The sequence below is a fragment of the Oryctolagus cuniculus genome, chromosome 13, assembly GCF_964237555.1.
Source record: "Oryctolagus cuniculus chromosome 13, mOryCun1.1, whole genome shotgun sequence".
Lineage (NCBI taxonomy): Eukaryota > Metazoa > Chordata > Mammalia > Lagomorpha > Leporidae > Oryctolagus > Oryctolagus cuniculus.
In genome coordinates this window covers 52,789,333-52,814,044 of record NC_091444.1, presented here as the reverse complement: position 1 = coordinate 52,814,044, position 24,712 = coordinate 52,789,333, and the positions used below count along the sequence as shown (strand labels likewise).

The following is a 24,712-nucleotide window of genomic DNA, read 5'->3' as shown; positions in this document are numbered from 1 at the left end:
AAGGCCAGGGGGTTGGGCCAGGCTGAAGCCAGGAACCAGAAACTTCTTCCAGGTCTCTCACATGGGTGCAGGGGCCCAAGAACTTGGGCTGTCTTCCACTGCTTTCCCAGGTGCATTTGCAGGCAGTTGGATTGGAAGTGGAGCAACTGGGACTCAAACTGGCACCCATACGGGATGCCGGTGCTGCAGATGGTGGCTTAACCCTGACTTTAGGTAATCCTATGTCTCTGGCAAAGTCTGAAATTTCACTTAGCAATGGATTTGCACTTCATTGCATCATGCTGTCATTAGTCTTAAAATTTAATGCAACTGGAGATGACCCACACTAGGTTTAAACACGGAGGGATATTTGAAGAGGGACTTACTAGAGAAGTAACCAATACTAACAATGGATGTATTGCCACATTTCTTCTCCCATTTGATCCTGTAACTATGAGACTTAGAGAGCAAGGACCCTTTTTCCAATGTTGTATCCATTAGCGAGATGGGGAATCAGGTTTAGGGTGGGTATGAGTCCATGGTTACCACCTTTTTTACTCCATTCTCAATGCTCTCCAACATGCACAGGGAGGCATGCAGTCAGTAAAGGAAGGAGAGAAAGGAAAAGGAGTTAGAGATCCACTTCTGTTTGCAACAGCCTCTTAGTCTTCCTGCTTATCTGAGGGTACTTCAAAATGCTTGTGGAGAAATGGAATTAAAAGGTCAGCTTCCTATCTGTTTCTCCTTCTCTCTCTGTAACTCTAACTTTCAAATAAATAAATAAATTTAAAAAAAGGTGGAATGGAGGGGTGGCATTGCGTTTTAATGGGCAGCATCCTATATGAGCACCAGTTCGTATCCCAGCTTCTCCACCTCCAGTCCAGCTCCCTGCTAATGGCCTGGGAAGAGCAGCAGAGGATGACCCAAGTGCTTGGGCCCCTGCTAGCCATGTGGGAGACATAGAAGAAGCTTCTGGCCCCCGGCTTTGGCTTGGCCCAGTCCTGAGCATTGAGGCTATTTGGGGAGTGAACCAGCGGATGCAAAACCTCTCTTTCTGTCTTTCCTTTTCTCTCTGTAACTCTAACTTTCAAATAAATAAATAAATCTTTTTTAAAAAATCAGCTTATTTTGGTGTAAAAAGTTTCTAAATCATGGATCGTTTCTTCACAATATGTATTCCACGAACTTGCCCAAGATCCCTCAGACTGTACCAATGTTCAACGTCCAATTTCCTTAGGAACACCTCCTGCGTACTGGATACTATTTTATTTGTTCTATCATTCATTGCTCAGATTTTATATTGCTTTGTCAGTTTTTGCTTTACCTAAGATTTCTCTGCCTAAGTTATATCCAAACTCCTTAATCCCAGGAGCTGTATTTTATAGTTTCTCCTGCACCCACCATAACACTAATACAGCTCCTCATATATCACAATGTTCAGTGGAATAGCTTCTGTTAATAATTACTACAGTCCCGATCAGAATGTTGCCTCCCATTTGCTAACACCCTGCTCTGTGGAGCTGCTTCCACACAACTCACCATCTCATCTGACCCTCACTCTAGTCTAGGAGGTGAGAATTACAATCTGCAAAGGTTATGCAGGTTCAAAGGGCTGCACACACAGGGCTGGGTTTCAGCTGCAGTCTGCATCACCGTTTTCTCCTCCCTCCTCCGTGCTACCCATAACGCTACTGCTTATAACAAGGGGGCAAGGCAAGCAGAAATCAACCTTATTTTGTGCATTGCTGAAGAGATTAATTTTTCAATGTTCTTCCATGTCAGCTAAAGGCATATTTCCTTCTTGGTCCTTATAACTCAAGAACATCAAGAAAAATAAATACCTACAGGAAAGGAAATTCAGAGCCTCAATCCTTTATCCTTATGTACTGGAATCACAGAAATGAAAACCAAAACAACAGTAGTTTGTTACCTCCTCTTGCCCCCTTATAAGAGCAGTTAATTTGACTTTTAAATAATAATTGTTCCAACCATCAAAAAGACATCAAATGGATGATAACAATGGATTATGGTCCTATAAAACTTTGTTTTCCAGAGCACATTTTTATATAAATCCACATACAAAGGCATTGTGGTCCAGCGGGTTAAGACTGTGACACCAGCATTCCATATGAGCATGGGTTAGAGTCCCAGCTGCTCTGCTTCCAATCCAGCTATCTACCAATATGCCTGAGAAGGCAGTGGAAGATTGGCCCACGTGCTAAAGCCCCTGCCATGCACGTGGGAGACCCAGATGGAGTTCTAGGCTCCTGGCTGCAAGGTGTCCAGTGTGTAACAAATCTTCCCAGAAGAACGAATCAATTAATTCACAGGCTTTTATTGGGGTTCTGCTCCCAGGCGAGGTCCCCCGATCCCAACAGAGCAACAGAGCGGGGGCCGGGGAAGTCGCACGTCAGAGATTGGGAGAGCTCCTTTTATAGATTCAGGGCTTGGGGGTTAAAGGTTGAGGCGGGTCTGATCCTCATTGGTTGACCTTTAGGCACCCGCAGGGACCTTGACAAGGACTTTTCTTCCCCCGCAAGTACAGGTAGGGACTTCTCCATTCCCGGAAGTGTAGGCCTTCCTTCCATGCAGATCCCAAAGCTACCATCCTGACCTTCTGATGATAGGAAAGGGGGCGACGATGAGTCTCTCTGGCTACTTCCTGCTGACTGTCTACAGGGGCCCCCTGGGGGTATCTTGGGCTGGATTCAGCCTGGCACACTCCCTTGTGGCCATTTAGGAAGTGAATCAGTGGATGGAAGACCTCTCTCTGTCTCTTTCTCTCTCTCTCTTTCAAATAAATAAGTAAATTTATTTAAAAATAAAACAAATAAAATAAAATAGGCCTCAAACCCAAAACTGGTACCAAATTGCAGACCCTGAGGGAAGGCTGGCAGCCCCTGAGATGCGAAGGCCAGACAGCTCTGACATCAATGAAAACAGAACTAAATGTGAGAAAGAAAATGAAATATTAAAAAATGAGCTCCCTGCCTACCCATGGATGATGGCAGCAAGTGATATAAGTATGTGTTGCAAGGCAGGATCCTCCTTCTCCAGGTCTAAAGTTTCCATAGGAACTAAAAGCCTCCACACTTTGAACTAACAGAAACAAGTTACAATAACAATCTGAATATTAGACACTTAGAGTTCCATGAAAGGCTCCATTGTTTGGGATTATATTTCGGAGGTGTTCCAGCAGAATTCCTGAAATTCCTTATCTTTTGGGCAGTGTGACCGAAACCAAAAATAGCCTGTCTCACAACAGGTAATATAATCAGGAGCCTGGCCAGGTTTCAGCCTAAAGACAGGAGGTTGGCGGCCAACTTCCGCTTCCTGTCAGTTCAGGGAGAACCGCAGGACACTCGCTGCCTACCAGCAATACCCTGTACAACCCGGGTACACAAACATTCACGGCCAGAGAAGTGGCAAACCCTTGTGAGCACCCTTTCCTGGGACCTGAGTGAAGACATTTGTCCCTTGTTGTTTCTATTTTTTAACAAGTGGTTTTTATAACCTTGTAATTAGCCTATTCATTCAACCATTGAGACTCTTGATTTTTTTTTCAGCTGCTTTGAAGCTTCATGTTGGTATTTTCAGAGTTATAGAATAGAATGTATATTTTTTAAAAAGCAATTATAATGTCTCTCTCCAACATTTATAGGATCACTGTGTCCAAATTCCACTTAATGAGACAAATGGATTTCAGTTAATCATTAACTAGGAATATATTATCCAAAAGGAATGTCTTAAGCAAGAAAACAAGTTGAGAAAAGCAACAGTGTGAACAAATATATTTACAAACATCACTTCTTGCAATCCGAAGTCATAAAGTGACTTGTGAATTTCAACTCTGACAATGATCAAGGATTCACAGGCAACAACTGGCAACTTTCTGCACCTCCCACATACCACAGAATGTCTCTCCCTTTGCTTTCTATCCATTTCTACTGTGACATTACCGCCTCCTCCCCAGACCCAACTCACCAGCCTGTGGAGTAAATCCCAAACTTTCATCCTGGCCTACATGCAAGTCCCTTCTTGATCTCTTTCTGGCTTGTTTGTACTGTACAAAATGAACCCTACATTCTAATAATTCCATGTACTGGAAGCCTACTTAGGAAACAACCTTCCCTTCCACTCACTGTAAAAACCTTACTTCCCACTCGAGCACCACGGCACCAGAGCACGGGACTAGTAGTCCAGTCATTAACTACAAGGCTGCTACCAAGTCCATTAGCCTGTGGAATCTCAATACTGCCCTGCTCCAGAACTAGGTAAGTCTATACACAACGAACACATTCTCATTGTCTTTTCTCAGCAGTCTTATTCCCTACATTTCTAACACATTTGGACTGTGCCGTTCTGGTTATACTTAGATACAGTCACATCTCTCTTATTAAATCAAAAGTAGCTTGAAGGTAAGGCATTTGGCCTGAGTTCAGATGTCCTTTAGACACTCACATGTCAAAGCAGAGTGCCTGGGATCAAGTCCTAGCTATGCTCCCCTACTCCAGCTTCCTGCTGGTGCACACCCTGGGATCTACCAGGTGATGGCTTAAGTAGTTGAGTACCTGCCACCCACGTAGGAGACCTGGATGAGTTCCTGGCTCTTTTCTTCAGCTTGGCCCAGTCCCAGCCATTTCAGGCATTTGGAGAGTGAACCAGTGGATGGGGTGGGAGGGGGACCTTTCTCTCACACACAATTTAATTAATTAATTAAAAGAATTTTTAGAAATTATAAAAAGAAAAGTAGCTTGAGGACAGAACTTATGTCTTTTTTTTAACTAATGTATTGCAACTAACATTTTTTATGTTCAAGTAGTTAAATGAACAAGTAAATGGATAATGAATACTATTAAGAATGAATATGAAAATGAATTATTACAAGCTGTGTCATGTTGTCAGCTGCTAATTACATAAAACTATTTCACATCTAGCCTCCTGAAAATGTATTAGGATATTATACAATGAAGGAATGAAGGGTCCGCACTGTGGTGCAGTGGGTAACGCTGCTGCCTGTTAACACCAGCATCCCATCAGGGCACCATTTCAGGTCCCAGCTGCTCCACTTCTGATCCAGCTCCCTACTGATGGCCTGGGAAAAGCAGCAGAAGATAGCCCCAATGCTTGGGTCCCTGCCACCCATGTGGAAGAACAGGATGAAGCTCCTGGCTCCTGGCTTTGGCCTGGCCCAGCCCTGGTCATTGCAGCCATCTGGGGAGTGAACCAGTGGGGTGAAGATCTCTTTCTCTCTCTCTCTCTCTCTCTCTCTCTCTGTGTGTGTGTGTGTCTCCCTCTCTCTCTGTAACTCTTTTAAAATAAGTAAATAAATCTTTTTTTCTTAAGTGAAAACTTTTTAAAATCATCATAGTGAAAGTTATCTGAATACAGATCTATCAGTGGCACTTGCTACTGCCGAACATTCTTGCCTGAAACTCTCTTGGTGGCCCCCAGAGAACACTCTCTCACTTTGTCTCCTCCTGGTTCCTTACCTCCTTGACCTTTAGGGAGACTCCAGGACTCAGGCCTTGGACCTCTGGTCTTCTCTATCTACACTCATTCCCTAGGTAATCTCAGCCAAGCTCAGGGCTTTAAATACCAGCTTATGCTGATGATTCCCAAGTTTATATTTCCAACCTACCTCTAGTCTCAAACTGCTACCAATGGAACATGGACCACAAAACCCTCGGAAGACCTCTTAAGGCCCTGCATGTCCTTACTGACCTCTGCTTCTCCCTCATGTCCTTCTCTTCCATACTCCTTAACTCCTTTCCTGTTTTACTGGGTACTTGTTTCAGAAATCTTGCAACTTCTGTTCCCTCTAATAAGAGTGCCCTTCCCCAAATGATCAACTCCACTTCAGATTTTGCTGAAAATCAAACTTTTCTATAAGGCCTTCCTGGACAGTCCAAAACTGTACTGCTCACTCCATCAATTTCATCTTCCTTTTCAACTTTGGTTTTTACACTAAGCACTCACCACTATTCAGCATACTACATATTTTATTATTTATTCTCCTTAATGTCTGTCTCACCCACTAGGATGTGTGCTCCATTAGGGGAGGGAATTTTTTCCTGCTTCTTAGTTACTAAATGTCCAGGAGCCTAGGGATGGTCCTAGCACACAGTCCACTATCAATAAGTAACCGTTGTATGAAGGAACACATTAACTTAGCAAATACCAGACTTCCCTAAGGAAAATATAGAAGCAGTCAGCTAAAACAGAGCTTCAGCATGCTCACCACAAAACTGAACCACTTTTCACAGAACAAGGCATTTCATGCACACATATAATACTCAGTGTTCACGAGAAAACTTAGAAAACGTATTAGATTGCATTCTATATGCAATCTAGTTCCAAAATCTACCTACTTCGTATTTTAACAGTGAAGCAAACTGAAGCAGGAATCTTCTAGAATATCCTAAACTTATATATTTATAAAAAGAAAGCAACATTTTTGGCAAAATAATGTATTATTTGCAGAAAACTTTACAGAATTCACTTAAAATCCTATGAAACCAAATCTTCAAACACGGTATGTAAAATCAAAATACTTCCCCAAATGGCAAATGATTTGCTCTTTTCCCAATAGTTGAAAAAAATGCACAAACTAACAATGAGCCAAGGGAATGAAACAGTTACAAGAGCAATTTATTACTTTATGCCTTCTCCTTGACCCAACTTATCAACCCAAGTCACAAGCAGACCTGCCCAACATGCAGATCTCAGCTCTGCCACAGAGAACAAAGCCATGGACTGTTTCCCCACGTGCTTGCGTGACCAACCTGTATCAACCAACTCAGCCAAATTAAAATACCCTTACCCACAAGCAAAATGATAACTATGATTAAATGGTACCACATTGTACAGAATAAAGAAGAAGTAAATGCTTTTAGCTTATATAGAGTTGTAGAAAGTTGTTAGTATCATTGGGTTCACATAAAAATAAATTAGGAAATATTTAAAGGACTCCAAGTGTCCCTAAACTAAATATAAAAATGCATGGGGCTGGTGCTGTGGCACAGAAGGTTAAAGCCCTGGCCTGAAGCACCGGCATCCCATATGGGTGACAGTTCAAGACCCGGCTGCTCCACTTCTGATCCCGCTCTCTGCTATGGCCTGGGAAAGCAGTAGAAGATGGCCCAAGTCCTTGGGCCCCTGCACCTGCATGGGAGACTTGGAAGAAGCTCCTGGCTCCTGACTTCCGATTGGCACAGCTCTGGCCATTGCGGCCAACTGGGGAGTAAACCATCGGATGGAAGACTCTCTCTCTCTCTCTGTCTCTCCTCTCTCTGTGTAACTCTGGCTTTCAAATAAATAAATAATCTTTAAAAAAAATGCAACTACCTACAAGCTTACATGTAGATTTTGCCTTAGAGTTAATTACACACTTTGACATATATCAGATATTGACAAACTGCAGCCAATGGGCCAAATCTCACACCATGCCTCCTTTGTAAATAAAGCTTTATTGGGACACAACAACACTCATTGGTTTACACATTATCAGGAATGCTTTCAGCTAAAGCAGCAATGAGGAACTGGAATAGAAACCATGATGCCTGCAAGGCTAAAAATGTTTACCATCTGGCCTAGAAAGGAAAAGTTTGCTAACCCCAGATACACACTATCTCACTGGATCCTCACATCAACCTATCCAGAAAGCCAGGCCCACATACAGTGCAGTCAGTACTCAAATCTCAAACACCACAATCACCAGTTGTCCTCAGAGGCAGAGGGTCACATCCTTACACGTGTTCGTTTCCTGAGAGCCACAGGAAAAGCCAAGCATACTCTCACCCAGCACATTCCAACCATCATTAACTTGATTTGGATACAGCCTGTGGCCATGGGAGAATTTATATATCAACCCAGATAACCAACCATGAGAAGGAATCCACAAATCTGGTCCACAAATTTGGCTCTCTATTAGAACCAACTGAAAGATTTTACACACACACACACACACACACATGCTGCTGCATGATAAACTGAATGCACTAATGAATGATAGATGAGAGATCTGTGTTAAGGCAAGTCGGTAAAATGTTAATGGCAGGTTCTAGTCAAAGGGTATGTAAATGTTTGCTTAAAATTCTGTGCATTTCAGGATTTCCAAAAATGTTGGAAAGGAAATGCATGACTAAATCCTGTTGTATCAGAATTTTTTGTTATCTGATGCTCTGTTGGGAATTTCTGCTCCAGAGAATGCCATTCTCCACCAACAGAACAAATCCTTTAGCCTTAGAGGTTCTTAGTACATGTCCCCGGGACCTGTGGGTCCCTAGCATGGCAATAGATGGAATGCAGGAGCACCTATGAGTACCTATGTGTCTCCCATCAAAGTGGGGCACTAAAGTGAGCTTCAGAAGTGTAAAGCATGTCACCTTCCTTAATAAATTTGTTTTGGAAAATATGGGCCCATTTTTCCCCATTAAAAATTCTATGTTAAACATGTAATGGGCCCATTGTTATTTCTGTCTTACTAAATAATTTAAATGTATCATTTTAAACATTGGATAGGGTAAGTATCAACTGCTATATCCCATGGAAACAAAAGCTCTTTGGGAGTCCTAAAAACAAGTATTGGTCAACCGCTAATCTAGGCTTTCTATGGACAGGTTATAAGCTGGAGTGCTGGAATCACAGGCCGTGTATTCAGTTCTTAACCCTAATATCTGACAAGCTGAGTGACTTTGACCAAGTCAATTAATTCCTGGCTTCAGGCCCTTCACCTATAAAACAAGGATGATACAGTACCTGCCTCAGAAGGCTGCTGTGCAAAATTACTGAAGATAGCCTAGGAGTAGTGCTCAGCAGTCAATAAGCCCTAAATCAATCCAGTTATCACAACCATCTAGTCAAAAGCACTCACTTAGCATTAAGAAATACTTGAATATGAGTTTTAAAAATTAAATTTCTGAAGCTGGTGCTGTGGTATAGTAGGTAAGGCTGCAGCCTGCAGTGTTGCCATCCCATATGGGCGCCAATTCAGGTCGTGCCTGTTCCACTTCCAATCCAGCTCTCTGCTATGGCCTGGGAGAGCAATGGAAGATGGCCCAAGTCCTTGAGTCTCTGCACCTCCTTGGGAGACCCAGAAGAAGCTCCTGGCTGCTGGCTTCAGATCAGCCCAGCTCAGGCCATTGCAGCCATTTGGAGAATGAACCAAAGGATGGAAGATACTCTGTCTCTTTCTGCCTCTGCCTCTCAAAAAAAAAAAAAAAAAAAGTAAATCTTCAAAACTATTAAATTCCCAAAGAGGGGTCAATCATACAAACTTAAGTTATAGGTTCCACAATAAAATCCTTCCCATTCTCCCAGCCTCCCCAGGAACCCTTCTGCCCTATAAAATCTCATCATCAGGGTGTGTCCACCTTTTGGGAGCATCTCAGTTACCTTGCAGGGTTTGGGACAGTCCCTGACATTTGGAGTTAAAATTGTCAACATGATGTGGTAAATCTAGATAATATTTTGTAATTCTAGAAGGAGCTAGAAATCAGAGACAGAAAGTCGTCTAAATTTATACTACACAACCAGGGATTATAAAAACTAGTCTCCAATTGTAAATGATAAACAATTAAAATCAAACCAAAGTCTAAGTAAATCATCTTATTAGTTACTGCAGTTCTCACCATCCTTGACAGTATGGTCATAAGGGAGCTGGCCTTGGTTTTCTTTGACGATCTCTGTTTATGAGGAGTAGACTGCACTACTTTTTTCCTCTAGAAGCTTCCATGGCTCTCCTGTGCTGTGAAATAGCCACACAGCAGGGTTTGGCATCCAAGGCCCTCACTGCCTGGCCACATGCAAACTGCCTGTTCCCTTCCCGCTTTCCATTCTAGCCACACCCAACCATTCAGTGTTCCCTGAGAAGGCCATATACTTCTGTGCCAGTGTTTACCAGCTGCCTTGGAAGGGGTAAGAAGGGGTAAGAAACATTAGGCAGATTTTCTGTCAATCTCCAGGAGAAGAATTCATTATACAATATCAGAAATCAAGCAATTCAGGTTCCATGAAGTTATAAAACATAGCCAAGGTCACACAGTTAGTATACAATGACACTGGCACTTTAAAGTGAAGGCTCTTACCCTTCACTGCCCTGTTCTGGTACATTTTAACACGCAAAGGCTAGTGTGAGAAAACAGGCTTACCCATGACCTTCTGAGATGGGTGGCATAGAGGTTTCCTCCCTGCCTTCCTTTACCATGCTTCGATAGAACTAATAATGACTACAAAAAATGATGAGATATGTATGGTTTGCATAAGCTAGAACTAAATAATGGCTCCTGCCCAAAAGTCCCAAAAAAAGTGGTCTATTTATATTTTTAATATTCAAGTATGAAAATGGTAGGGAAAGATGCATTGACAGTATTGAGATTGCTATTAATAAAGATATAGCCTACAGCTAACCTTGTTCCAAGAGTAGATTTAGGTCTCTGTTACTACAGAGATACCTGGACTGACCTCTCTATGCCCCCTGAACAGGAAGCAGCTATAGCATGAAGCTACGTGCCTCCAGTAAAAGAACAAAGGAGAGAGGACATTCGTCTTTTAACTGATAACAGTGTCATTAAGAGATACCCCAAATCACTGTTATGAGCTATTTAAACATCTTATTTGGAGATTATATTTGCTATAATTTTCTCAATAGTTTCTTTATTTACACTGTGCTAGGGAAAGCTAAAAAAAATTAGATCCCTTTTGCAGTGTGTCCCAGTAAAAGGACTAAAAATCACATTTTATAATAAATATTACTTTTTTTTTTTTTTTTGGACAGGCAGAGTTAGACAGTGAGAGAGAGAGAGAGAGAGGTAGAGAGAAAGGTCTTCCTTTTGCCGTTGGTTCACTCCCCAGTGGCTGCTGCGGCTGGCGCGCTGTGGCAGGCGCACCATGCTGATCCGAAGCCAGGAATCAGGTGCTTCTCCTGGTCTCCCATGCAGGTGCAGGGCCCAAGGACTTGGGCCATCCTCCACTGCACTCCCGGGCCACAGCAGAGAGCTGGACTGGAAGAGGAGCAACCGGGACAGAATCCGGCGCCCCAACCAGGACTAGAACCTGGAGTGCTGGCGCCGCAGGCGGAGGAATAGCCTATTGAGCCGCGGCGCCAGCCATAAATATTACTTAGTCTATTTATAGAGTCTAAATGTAGTTGTAAAATAATAGATAACTAGTCTGAAAGTCTAACAACATCAAGATAAAAGATGCTTAACCATTGACATAAAAAGTATCTAAGTGGCTACTTTAATGTGTGGCTCATCATTTTGAATCATCATTTTCCTCTGAAGAAAATAAAAGGTAGATTATAGTAAGCAACATTACCAAAAGAAACAAGGAAACATGAAGGACACCACATGATCTTCCTTCAAACCTGAACTGTGCCAGGATAAATAAAACACTTGGACTAAATTCTAATAATTCTAACCATCTTCAGCAATTCCTATGTGTGCTGTTTTAGCTTCACTTCCCCCAGGAATTGCTCTGAAAACCACATCTACAGCCAGCACCATGGCCCACCTGAACAGCCCTAACTCACAGGCCACAGCAGTCTCTCCTGCACCTCAGCCCATGTCTTCTTTCAGAGATCAGATCACGCTACTCCTCGGCACAAAATGTTCCAAGACTCCTCTGATGAAGGAGAATCCAATATCTAACCAACATCCATCCAACATGGATGGATGCCACAAGGTCTGATCCATGCCTGCCTGGCCCTCTATTCTCCACCTGGAGACCTGAGCCTCCGCTGTCTTCTCCCATCTCCTCCAATAAGCCAGGCTCATTGCTGCTCCATCTTCGTTTGCCTGGATTTTGGCTTGACAGTTTCATGCTCCTTAGAGCAGCTTCCCTGCACTACCTCTCTGAATGAGCACCCCCATCCTCCATCTGGTCATTCTCCAACCCTTGACTTTATTTTCGTGATAGCACCACATACTCATAACTGCAGCTGCATGGATGTCCTCTGGTCTTTCTTACCAGGCTCAACTCTATGTCAGCAGGTTTTTCAGGCTTGGCAGTGTGTCCCTGGGTGACCGGCACACGGTAGGCACTCAGGAGGTATCAAATAAACGAGCTGAAGCTCAGGAGCAACTTCCACAACAACCCAAAGCTGCCTTCTACTGTTCCCTAGCTGAAATACATGAACAGACTTTAAGCACAGTGTCTTCTACTTATTGTGCACACTGGGAGTTACCAGACTCAGTGGTTTTACAACACGAATGATGCTTAAAGACTACCAATCTAGCTCAACTTTCAGTCTGTTGCTGCTAACAAAGGGACAACGTTATTTATATCATTACAACACAATAGCTACAATTTCAACATAGACATTGTTTCACAAGATATGATAAAAATGTAAGACCCATTAGAAAAGATGAGAGAAAATCTGTCCAGAGTAATATATCCTTTGGACAAATTTAAACATTTGTTTTAAACAATAATTTCCAATAACTTTGTTCCAAGCTGTCTTTCACTGGCTCTTTGTTACATAAGTAGACTTTGGAGTGAAAATAAAATTCAATATTGATCTTTGAAACCTGTTTACATTATCATTAACTCACTACCACCATTAGCAAATATCCAGTAAAGTCAAACAAATATACTTTAATAGGGTATCTGCTATGCTCAGAAGTCTGAACAAGAAATTGGAGCTTCACTTATAGCAGAATTCCAAAATACCTGAATTTACTCATTGAACAAGTGAAATGAAACAGCCAAAACAAGGCTATGCGCTAGGCACTATGATTCACACACTTGAGGCACATTTTCATTTTGTGATAGTTAAATAACCATAATAATGGTCATATGATAACAAATATTTGGCTAGGCTGGGGACTAGCCAATTAAGTCTTTTGAAGGGTATAACAATTTAAAGGGACTCTTACATGACAATTATAGAAATTAACATGCTCCAGAAAGTGAGAATTTTTTTCTAAGTGTGAGAAGTCTTTGAAAAACTTAGTAGCATGCAATCACCTTCAAATTATATAATATCTACTATGAACACATAGTCTACACTCAACTGTCCTACTTTTTCTTGCGTCCATACAAATTATTTGACCATAGTTATTATTCCAGGGTTGTGTTCCTTTCACTATTTAATAACGATAGGAGTCTTTAAAAAGTTTACATCTCGGGGCCAGCGCTGTGGTGTAGCGAGTAAAGCCGGAGCTCCCAGTGCTGGCATCCCATGTGCACACTTGTTCAAGTCCTGGCTGCCCCACTTCCCATCCAGCTCCCTGCTAATGCACCCGGGAAAACAGCTACAGATGGCCCAAGTGCTTGGGCCCCTGAACCTATGAATGAGACCCAGAGGAAGCTCCTGGCCCCTGGCTTCAGATCAGCCCAGACCCCTGGTCGTTGTGGCCATTTGGGAAGTGAACCAGCAGACGGAAGATTTCTCTCTGCCATTCCTCCCTCCCCTCCCCCCTCTGTAGCTCTGAATTTCAAATAAAAAAGCACATTTTTTTAAAACAAAGTTTACATCTTACATAAACACGTTCACTATTTGCAAAAATGCAGCATGGATTAGCAGTCCCTCAGATGCTTTATAAACACTAGCAACCACACTCTGCTGTGTGAACAGAGACCTCAAGAATTACTGCAACTAAACAACACTAGGTCCAGTGCAAATGTAAAAGCTACAGTCCCTGTCACTCTTTCATAAAAGGGGCTATGCAATTGGAGGTGTTTCTGTTGGAGATTTGATGTCTCAGAACAGAATAAGTTTGTGGAAGGCCAGCCTCCATACTGTCACACAGCTGCTGCACCTGCCAAGACGCAGAGGAGGGAATGATGTTGCTGCTGTCCTTAAAATACCTGGTTCTGCAGAAAGCGCCCAGCAGACACAGGTTTGCAGGATGTCACTGAGCAGCACACATGGGAAAGTCACTTGCTCTACAGCAGCTGATTAAACATTTCTTTCAATAAAAGCATATTTTAGGGGAAAAAGCACAAATTGGCAGTGAAGACTGTATTGAGTTTAAAACATTTACAAAAAGTGCAATGCAAATCATGTGTTTTGTTTTTACCAGTCTACATGCATGCAAATCACTCCAGACGCCTTCACGTGGCCTTCAGGACACCTCTACCACTACCACTTTCTACACCGTATTTTGTTAGACTTTGCTCCCATTGTTTCAGCAGTTGCAATCTAAATAATGAGAGACTTACCAGGAAGAAAGGTCATAAAACCTGAAAGTATCCAATGCTTGTATAAAGCTACAACCTTCAAGTTACTTCCACTGCACATAATGAAAATGCTACAGTGGTAATTTTCAAGTAAATTTTCAGTATTGAAGAATTTTGAATAGGAAAGAACATAAGAATGCAGCAAATATATCACTCCTTCTTGTCAGGCTTCTCTCTGCACTCAGAGGACAATGTTTCCATTTCAGTTAGCTCCTGTCCTAGCAGGTTTTACAAGGCTGAAAGACATGCAGCTGTGGCAGGCCAATGCCAGTTCAGGCCGCAACCTTTACTCTTTCATGAGATTTCACCTCATGCTAAGAAAATGAAATGATCTTCAATATTAAAGAAACAACTTCAAACGGTCAATCTATTAGCTCTTTTATATAGAAAAAAATTAATGTTGCTTGCAGTTCTTCTTTGATTTATAAATAACATAAGGGATGAGGCCCATGTTGTGGCACAGTGAGAAAAACTGACTGTGGCTGTGGCATCTCATCAGTTGGAGTTCTGGCTGCTCCACTTCCAATCCAGCTCCCTACAAATGGTCTGGGAAAAGCAGTGGAACATGGCCCAAGTGCCTGGGCCCCTGCACCCACGTGGGAGGCCTGGATAAAGCTCTGGCCATCTTAGGAGTGAACTAGCAAATGGAATCTCTCTCTCTCTCTCTCTCTCTCTCTCTCTGTGTGTGTGTGTGTGTGTGTGTGTGTGTGTCTGTAACTCTTTCAAATAAATAACAAAAAGGTAAGAGACACAGCCCAAGTCTTTAAGATTTCAAGTACCTGGGCAAGGACTGTACACTTACCCCTAAGCCAAAAATGCATAGCAGCACAAACAGATGCCTCTTGTCTGGAGAAATGAACTCACCGAGCGAATGACAGAATTTTATTTCATATACAGAAACATCCGAATGAAGATGTTTGGGAAAAGTCAAAATAAGTGAAGCCACGTTTAAAGTGAGAGAAAAGCAATGAGAAAGGCAAGGGGCAGTGTGACTGAGGCGGGCCACCAGGTGGGGAAGGACCACCACGGGTCCCTCACGCTCCGTGGAAGGCCTTGGTCGGCAAGGTCTGCCCACCCACGGTACCGCAAGACCAAAATGCCGCCTGGGCTCTCCAGTAGATTCAGGTATTTCACAAACGTGGCATCTGCTAGCAAGTCTGGTCCGCGTTTTTAAAAAGGCATCCAAGGACGTCAAGGCAGGCCTGTCACCTGTCCCACAGCAGGGAACCAAGGATTAGCTGCACCTCTGAGCCCTGCAAGGCCGGGGCATGAGATAGCGCCGGCGCCGCCAAGACTGACCCCCGCCTCCTGGCACCTGGCACTGCGCCCTGCGGAGCCAGCCCGCTGCTGGTACAGGGGTGGTCGGCGCCCCCCCCTCCCACCGCCAACTTACTGTTGCTGGACTTGAGGTCCCGGTGCAGGATGGGCACGACCGCCTCCTCGTGCAGATACAGCATGCCCCGCGCGATCTGCACTGCCCAGTTGACCAGCACGTGCGGGGGGATGCGGCGCGCGCGGCGCGGGCCCGGCGCGCAGGGGTCCGAGGCGGCGTTGGCGGCGGCCAGCGCGCGGTTGAGCGCGCCGCCGCGGGCGAACTCTAGCACCAGGCAGAGGTGCGGCTGCCGCAGGCACACGCCGCGCAGTTCGATGATGTTGGGGTGCCGCAGCATGGAGAAGAGCCGCGCCTCCCGCCGCACGCTCTCAGCCGCCGCCGCGGCGTCCTGCTCCGGGTCGCGGCGCGCCGCCTTCACCGCCACCTCCTGACCCTGCCAGGTGGCGCGGTACACCTGCCCAAAGCCGCCGGCGCCGATGAGCTCCTTGAGCTCCAGCAGCTCGAAGTCGACGTGCACGGGCGAGCCGGGCCGCGGTGGCGGCGGCGGCGCGGGCGGCGGCGCGGAGCGGGCGGCCGGGCTGCACGGCGCCACGTAGTTGGCGGGGAAGATGCCGAGGCGCCGCTGCACCTTGCCGGCCCACCAGCCCTCGTCGCCCGACACGGCGGCGTCCTGCGACAGCACCTCCACCAGCTGGCCGCGCCGCAGGCTCAGCTCGTCCTCGCCGCGCGCCTCGTAGTCGTAGAGCGCGGCCCACAGCCCGGGGCCCGCCGAGGCCGAGCCTCCGGAGGAGCCGGAGGACGACGACGCGGAGCCGGCCCGGGCGCCCCGGGCCGCTGACACCGGCGTGTCGGCCGCACCCTCGGCGCTGGGCAAAGCCATGGGGGGCAGCCGGTGGGGCGAGGGCAGAGCGCGGAGCGGCGGGCTCAGCCCCCGGGGCGGCCGGGGACGCGCATCGTTCGGCGGGGTGACCGTCCGCGCCTGAGGGGAGGCTGGTGGGCAGGAGTCGGACCCGGACGGCGTTGCTCCCGTCCACTCCCGAAGGTCTCAGTTCAGCCCGCGTGCCTGCTCGGCCGCCTCCTTGGCTCCAGCGATACCCGAGCCCCCGGGCGCTGTCGCACCATGGTGGCGCGCTGGGCCTGCGGCCGCCCCGCCGCACGCCCGCCTAGCCGTGGCCTGGGCCCGTCCCGCCCTCTCCAGGTCTGTGCGGCCCCTCAGTACCCGCCTCCTGGGCCGGGCCGGCCCGCCCTCCTGGCCCCGCCCAGCTCCCTGGAGCCGGCCCCGGAGCCCGCAGCACCTCCTGCTCCCGCCCGGCCCTCTGCAGGTCAGTGCCGCCCCTCAGAGAGTGTCCCCACCCTGCCCAACCGCCCAACCCCTTTGGGCCGCTCCACCCTCCCGAGCCCGCCCAGTCGGCGCCGGTGCCAGGTCGCCCGCTCCCGGGGCCCTGGTGATTAGTCCCCACGAGTTCTGGCAGGCGGAGGCAGCCGAGTCGCTGTACATTTTCAGAAACCCTTAAATGAAGGCAAAGCGAAGGCTGGGAAGTCGACACCTCTCTAAACATCGGTGGGAGTGGCTGGAGAATTAATGGGCGTGTTACTTTGGGGGCAACTAGTAAGAGAGTGGGAACCTGAGGCCATCAGGAAGCAGAGAGGGTGAGCAGGGATGGAGGAAATCACGTTCTGGACGTCATTCCGTAAGCAGATTGTCAGGCACCGAGTCTCCCGGCTCACGTCGCCTGCAGGAGCCCAGTGTGAGCCCTTGACTTGGAAGCCTGTCTAAAGCTGTGTCACAGTGGCATGCACCCTGAGGGACTCCTGGGCCCTCCGCTTCGCTGCCTGCGGAAACAGCCTGTTCAAGAATGGTCCGCAGAGCCTTCCAACTTAGGTAAACCTGACCCCTCGCTTGAGTCACACACCTGTGCTAAAAGTAGTGCCATGTGTCTTAGAGTCCACAACAGGGTTCCTAGAGGCATCCTCCGTGAACCTGGAGCACCGTGATTCTTGGGAGTGTGTCCCCATCTGGTGCTTCTGAGCAAAACACAGAACTTGAGTGACAAGCACATATTTACGTAGAAGGTGATGGGGCTAGAGTTGGGGCACAGTGGGTTGAGGCACCGCCTGCAGCCCCTTGCCTGTTTAGTCCCAGCTGCTGCTCTGCTTCTGATCCAGCTCCCTGCTAATGCACCTGGGAAAGCAACAGAAGATGGCCCAAGTGCTTGGACCCCTGCCATGCACATGGGAGACCTGGATGGAGTTCCAGGCTCTGGCTGTTGGGTCCTCTCTATAACTCTGCCTTTCAAATAAATAAATAAATCTTACAATAAATAAATAGAAGGTGATGGAAACAAGAACTAATGGAAGACCATGAAAGAATTGGACAAAAGAACAATACCAGGCTAGTGTTTGACAAAGAGGGAATGGCTATATGGGGTTGCTATCTTAAAAATAAATACATAATGTTGGATTTTTAAGTGAGGTTCTTGGGAGGAAAATTAACTCTTAACAATCACCTTGCTGAATTAACGGTATAACTAGTACTCAAACAGTACTTTATACTTTGTGTTTCTGTGTGGGTGCAAACTGTTGTTATCTTTCCTTAGTATATACTAAATTGATCTTCTGTGTGTAAAGATAATTGAAAATGAATCTTGGCCGGCGCCGCGGCTCACTAGGCTAATCCTCCGCCTTGCGGCGCTGGCACACCGGGTTCTAGTCCCGGTCGGGGTGCCGGATTCTGTCCTGGTTGCCCCTCTTCCAGGCCAGCTCTCTGCTGTGGCCAGGGAGTGCAGTGGAGCATGGCCCAAGTGCTTGGGCCCTGCACCCCATGGGAGACCAGGAGAAGTACCTGGCTCCTGCCATTGGATCAGCGCGGTGCGCCGGCCGCAGCGCGCAGGCCGCGGCGGCCATTGGAGGGTGAACCAACGGCAAAGGAAGACCTTTCTCTCTGTCTCTCTCTCTCTCACTGTCCACTCTGCCTGTCAAAAAATAAATAAATAAATAAATCTTGATGTGAATGGGATGGGAGAAGGAGTGGGAGATGGGATGGTTGCTGGTGGGAAGGAGGTTATGGGGGTAAAAAGCTGCTGTTATCCAAAAGTTGTACTTTGGAAATTTATATTTACTAAATAAAAGTTAAAAAAAAAAAAAAGAATCACCTTGCCCTTGGGAATCTTTCTGTAATTAATTTCCACTGTACCTATTATCTTACTTCAGCAGTTCTCAAAGTGTGGTCCATGGACCCTGAAAGATCCCTATACTCTTTCAGAGGACTCACAAGGTCAAAACTGTTTTCATACTAACACAAAAATATTAGATTTTTTTTTCACTATGTCGACATTTACTCTAAAGCAAGGGTGGGTAGCACAACTCAAGGCAACAATTTCAAGCCATAAAGTTCTTCAATGTCACACAGTTGGAGTAAAAGAAAAAATGACAGATTCATTTTTAAATGTCCTTGACAAAGCAGTAAAAATCATCTACAGGTTGGGGCCAGCAATTGTGGTGTAGTGGATAAAACTGCCACCTGTGACGCCAACATCCCATATGGGCACTGGTTCATATTCCTGCTGCTCCACTTCCAATCTAGCTGCCTGCGTATAGCCTGGGAAAGCAGCAGATGGCCCAGGTGTTTGGGCCCCTGCCACCCACATGGGAGACCCAGATGAAGTTCCTGCCTCTTTGCTTCAGCCTGACCCAGCCCTGGCTGTTGCACCTATTTGGGAAGTGAACCAGCAGATGGAAAATCAGTCTCTCTCTCTCTCTCTCTCTCTCTCACACACACACACACTAATACTTTGTAACTCTGATTTGCAAATAAATAAATAACCCACAGGTTTATATGACAAAATGGGAAATGTTTACAAATTAAGTTTGCTGCATACTCATGCATAATGGCAGTTTTAGGAAAATCACTTGGGCGATTGATTCTTTGAGCCTTATGACTTTTTTTCATAGTTATGGAACATCGTTTTTACTTGGAAAAATGACTGATAGAAAAATTGTAGTTATTCATACTTGAATATTAGAAAGACATTTTTTTCCTAAAGGTTATTTATTTGAAAGGCAGAGTTGCAAAGACAGGAGGAGAGACACAAAGAGGACTTCCATCTTCTGGTTCACTCCCCAAACATCCACCATGGCCAGAGTTGGACCAGGCCAAAGTCAGGAGCCAGAAGCTTCATCTGGGTCTCTCATGTGGGTGCAGGGGCCCAGGGACTTGGGACAGCTTCTGCCGCTTTCCCAGGCACAATTAGCAGGGAACTGGATCAGAAGTGGAGCAGCCAGGACTTGAACAGGTGCCCATATGGGACGCTGACATTGCAGGCAGGAGCTTTACCTTCTATGCCACAGCACCGGCCCCAAAAGACATTTTCTTGAAAATGAACAAAAAAAGGTCTGTTTTCCACAGAAAAGCAATGGCAATATTTATTGTCCATGTTAAAGTGTAAGCTTCTGAGAAAAAAAAAAAAAGAATTCTGGGGAACTTGCAGCTGCTATCATGAACTCAATAACTTTCCAAATATAGCATTTTCAGTCTCTGCAGATAAGATTGGTGGTAATAGGAATGAGTATGATTTGGAGAGGTTGGGTAATGAAATGTGGTGACATCTGGAAAACCCATATAGCGCAGTGTACTAATATTTGTCAAAACACCAATGACATTTTTGGTATCACAATGACATAAAATAAAAATGACATAAAAGTAAAAGGTCTAATCAAAGTGAATTATGAAATGTTCATTGTTAATGGCTTCAGATCCCACAGTGCAGCTTATCTTTAACAGACTACCATTTTTTGAGTTTTGGTGTAGTATCTAAGAATATCCACTTTTTTTTTAAAGATTTATTTATTTATTTATTTGAGAGGCAGAGCCACAGAGAGAGGGAGAGACAGAAAAGTCTTCCACCCGCTGGCCCAATCCCCAGAGGGATGCAACTGCCAGAGCTAAGCTGATCTGAAGCTAGGAGCCAGGAGCCTCCCCCAGGTCTCCCACGTGGGTGCAGGGGCCCAAGGACTTGGGCCATCTTCTACTGCTTTCCCAGGCACAGCAGAGAGCCGGATTGGAAGAGGAACAGACAGGACTCGATCCGGCACCCATATGGGATTCTGGTGCTGCATGCAGAGGCTTAGCCCACCATGCCACAAAACCGGACCCATCTATTTTTAGCTGAAAAGGTGATTAAAGAGTAGTGGTTACCTAATAACAGGGGGGAGGGAGAATGGGAGGTAGCCTCAAGTATCAACGGGTAACAGGAGAGGTCTGTGTGATGTTGGAAAGTTCTCCATCTTGACTGTGGTGATGGATACGTGAATCTGCACATGTGATAAAGTCACATGGAACTAAGCACACACAAATGAATGCATGTGGAATTCATAAAACGTGGTTAAGATTGCTGGCTTTTACCAATGCTGATTTCTTGGTTGCGATATTGCAGTTATGCAAAATATTATCATTGGAGGAAATTGGGTGAAAGTTTACACAATCTCTCTCTGTATTATTTCTTACAGTTGCTTGTAAGTATACAAGTATCTCCAAACAAAACGCTTTTAAAAAACAGCTCTGCCTTTTCCAACTGCATATCTATACAAGGACAGAATTTTCCCATATACTTCAACCAAAAAGATATTTTGGGACAAGGTAAGTGCAGAAACATAAGCAAATACAGCTGCATTCTATTTATCCAGACATAAATAGATTTACAAAAATAGTAAGCAACGCCAATCAACTTACCTATATATTTTACTTTTGGAAAAAGCATTCTCCAGAAACAAAATGGGTCATTGTTACCATGTAATGGGGTTGATTGTTGTTACATTGAAATAAACCTACAAATAAATATTTTACAGATTTCCAGTTTTAACTTCCATCACAAAAATTGACAGTGATAAAGCCTACACACAAAAACTCTTTGAAGTAGTCACTAGTTTTTTAAGTACTTACAGGGGTCCTGCAATATAAAAATTTCAGACTTTTCCTAGGTTAAAGGAAGATAATCAACTCTGCTGATAAAGCTCTTTTTTAAATAGGAGTATCAGATTGTTTGCTCAATTCCATGCAATACTACTGGCCAGTAGGGACAAGGATGGACATTTAAGCCAGATGTTGAGAAAGGTAGTGAGTCTACAAAATTAGTCTCTTGCATTAACCAAGAACACTTGGCTTTCTCCTCAGGACTTCTGCTTAGACAAGAAGACTATGGGCCAAGAGTGCAACTTTGATTTTCCCCTCTGCTCCCTCCTGCTTTGACTTGTTCCTGTCCGAAAGGAACAATAGTAGCAAATGGCAAAAAAAAAAAAAAAAAAAAAGTCATGCATTTCACAGGAGAGCTAATCTGCTCACAAGGACAGTCATGGCTTTCTGCAGAGACGAAGAAGAGGAAAAAAATTGTCCCCTAGAATCTGTGCAGAGAACTCTAATGTTTAAACCCCAGCTTCAGTAGTATGGAAGGGAGTACAGTTTACAGTGAAAATCAAGAGAGGCGCAGGCTTGCAGATGGTGAAAATTGATCTAGAGCTGCCCTTGCCATCCGGGGCCTTCCTGGCTGGAGTTACAGGTAAGACAGAGAGATCTGGGGGAAGGGCAAGGGAAAATATTCCCTCAACAATTGTATCCGTGAAGTCTTCCAAAAATGGAGAAATCTGGGGAATACAAAATATTTCCTTCAGGATGGGAGTTTTGCTTAGTGTTTAAGACATTAGTTAGGGCACCCACATCCCACATCAGCTTGCCTGAGTCCTAGCTCCAGGTCTGCTCCCAGTTCCAGCTTCCTGCTTATATAAGCCCTGGGAGACAGCAGGGGATGGCTCAAGTAGTTGCATCTTTGCCATCCATGTGAGAGACCCAGATTGAGTTCCAGCTCCCAGCTTTGGCCTAGTCTGGCCCCGATTTGGGGAGTCAACCAGTAAATAAATCAATTGTCCTCTCTCTCTCTTTCTCTCCCCACTCTCAAATAAATAAATAAAATGTTTCTATTAATTTTTAATGTTTCCCCAGACCTTCATATTGCTAGATGTAAAACAGCATTTTAGGAAGATGATTAACTTTTTGTGGAGATTGCCCTTGTTAGGTTCTGTTAAAAAGCACTTTGATCCTGAAACTTTGGAAAGACTGGCTGTCATTATTGACTTTGTATTACATCTGGGAGATTGTGCGTGTGCACCTGTGCAATGTTCTGCCTGTGTGATACAACTTGGTATAATTCATCCTTGACTACTGAGCAGTGCAAGAAGGTGTGATTAACAGCATGGATCTGCAAATAGACCTGAGTTCTAGTCTTGGCTCTGTCATTATTTACTGCATGAAATCCAGTGTTTGTTCTTCAGTTGTCTCCTCTGCAAAATGGAATAATAAGACAGTAGTGTCAGCCGCATGTTGTTGTGTTTTTTTTTTTTGTTTGTGTGTTTTTTTTTTTTTTTTTTTTTTTTTTGACAGGCAGATTGGACAGTGAGAGAGAGAGACAGAGAGAAAGGTCTTCCTTTGCCGTTGGTTCACCCTCCAGTGGCCATCGCGGCCGGCGCACTGCAGCCGGCACACCACGCTGATCCGAAGGCAGGAGCCAGGTGCTTCTCCTGGTCTACCATGGGGTGCAGGGCCCAAGTACTTGAGCCATCCTCCACTGCACTCTCTGGCCACAGCAGAGAGCTGGCCTGGAAGAGGGGCAACCGGGACAGAATCCGGCGCCCTGACCAGGACTAGAACCCGGTGTGCCGGCTCTGCAAGGCAGAGGATTAGCCTAGTGAGCCGCGGCACCGGCCGTTGTTTTGAAGATTCATTGAGCTAATGTATTAAAGCATAGCACTTCATTGATGCTGGCAAGTGTCAGCTGTCATTTTAGTATTAGTTACCATTGTAGAGGACCATTAAAATAGAAAACTCAATAGAGAGCATGTTAAGCATAGTCATCCCCCCCCCCCTTTTTTTTTCTTACTCTTGGTATATTTCCTATAGAGAAAAGTCAGTTTCATTGTACCAACAAAATTCAAAAATTTCCACAGGATGCTCTGAATCAAAAATTGGAATGGAAACTTCCAAGTCTCTTCAATATATCACATCTACAAATGCAATGCTTTTTCTGAAAACCAAATTAGATCTGTGTAAGACTCTGCCTTTTTCCTGTTGTTGCCAGTCTTTTTACTCATCATGAACAATGCTACAATAAAACTAAATCAGAAACCTAGCAATTTTATTTGTAAGGGAGATAGAACAGAATGGGCTCATCATTAAATCCTCTTTTGGATGTCAGATACTCATTTAGGTATTTGGAATGAAAAGGTGAACACAGCAAAGCTCCCTGTCATTCTGGAGCTTGTATTTCAGCAGGAGTAGAAGTAAAACTGTTAAAACAAAGTACCTAGCGTGTTAGAATTGGATAACTGCTGTCTGTACAAAAAATGAAAAGGAAGACTCACGGACGACGCATGGATCAGGAGTGGGGGTGGTATGAACAGTAGTGTGCCGGGGCATTCAATTGGGCGCACAGGGTGGCCTTGTTGCCTTGAGATATGTGCAGAGACTTGAAGGACAAGAGAGATTTGGACAAGCAATTATCTGGAGAAAGATTAAGTGAACGAATACCACAGGGGAGTATCCTGACTCTCACATTCTCCAAACGCCCAACGCATTACTTCAGTTCTATAGTTAACTATAAATGAATGAGTGAAAAGTAGGATAAAGTTCTTTCGGAATATCTTATGATATTGTAAATTAGCCATTTCTCTTGAATATTATCCTCTGGCTTTATTTTTATACTTTTGAAGATGAGCAGTGGTGAAAACGATGAAAAAATGCAAAAACAAGGTTGCATTTATTGGCACCTATTGTTGAGTGTCTAAGCTTTGAATTCACTCTGTGTGTCTGGTCACTTTTTTTTCTCAAAGTTTCAATTGGCTTTCAGCCTGAGACAGAATAACCCTAAATTTTAGAGTTCTGTAACTTTAATCACTGGAGAAAGCTGGAGCCCTGCCTATCCATGCTCAAAGTTACAGATTAAGGCCTGGATTGCTAAATGAACAATGAATTACTTCACTGAATAATGCAACAATGTAAAAACCTGAGTTGTCCCAGAAAGCCAATATCTAGTTTAAACCCCTGATGATATCCCTTCTAAAGTAAAACTACCAAGCTTGTGACCTTGGACCTGAGATAGGAAGACTACCATTCCTCTCTGAGTTACCATTTTTGTACATTTGTCCTATCAAAATTTAGTTGTATTTGCTTTA

General features: G+C 44.9%; 1 protein-coding gene across 1 annotated transcript in view; it reads right to left on the bottom strand.

Annotated features, from left to right (window-relative positions):
• MAP3K21 (mitogen-activated protein kinase kinase kinase 21) overlaps positions 1 to 16,541 on the bottom strand; it is a 76,248-nt gene extending 59,707 nt beyond the window's left edge. The window contains exon 1 of the mRNA XM_002717355.5: positions 15,557 to 16,541. Within this exon, the coding sequence (XP_002717401.2) occupies positions 15,557 to 16,376 (820 nt within the window). The 5' untranslated portion in view covers positions 16,377 to 16,541. The remainder of the gene's footprint in view (positions 1 to 15,556) is intronic.
• Between the last annotated feature and the right edge of the window lie 8,171 nt (positions 16,542 to 24,712).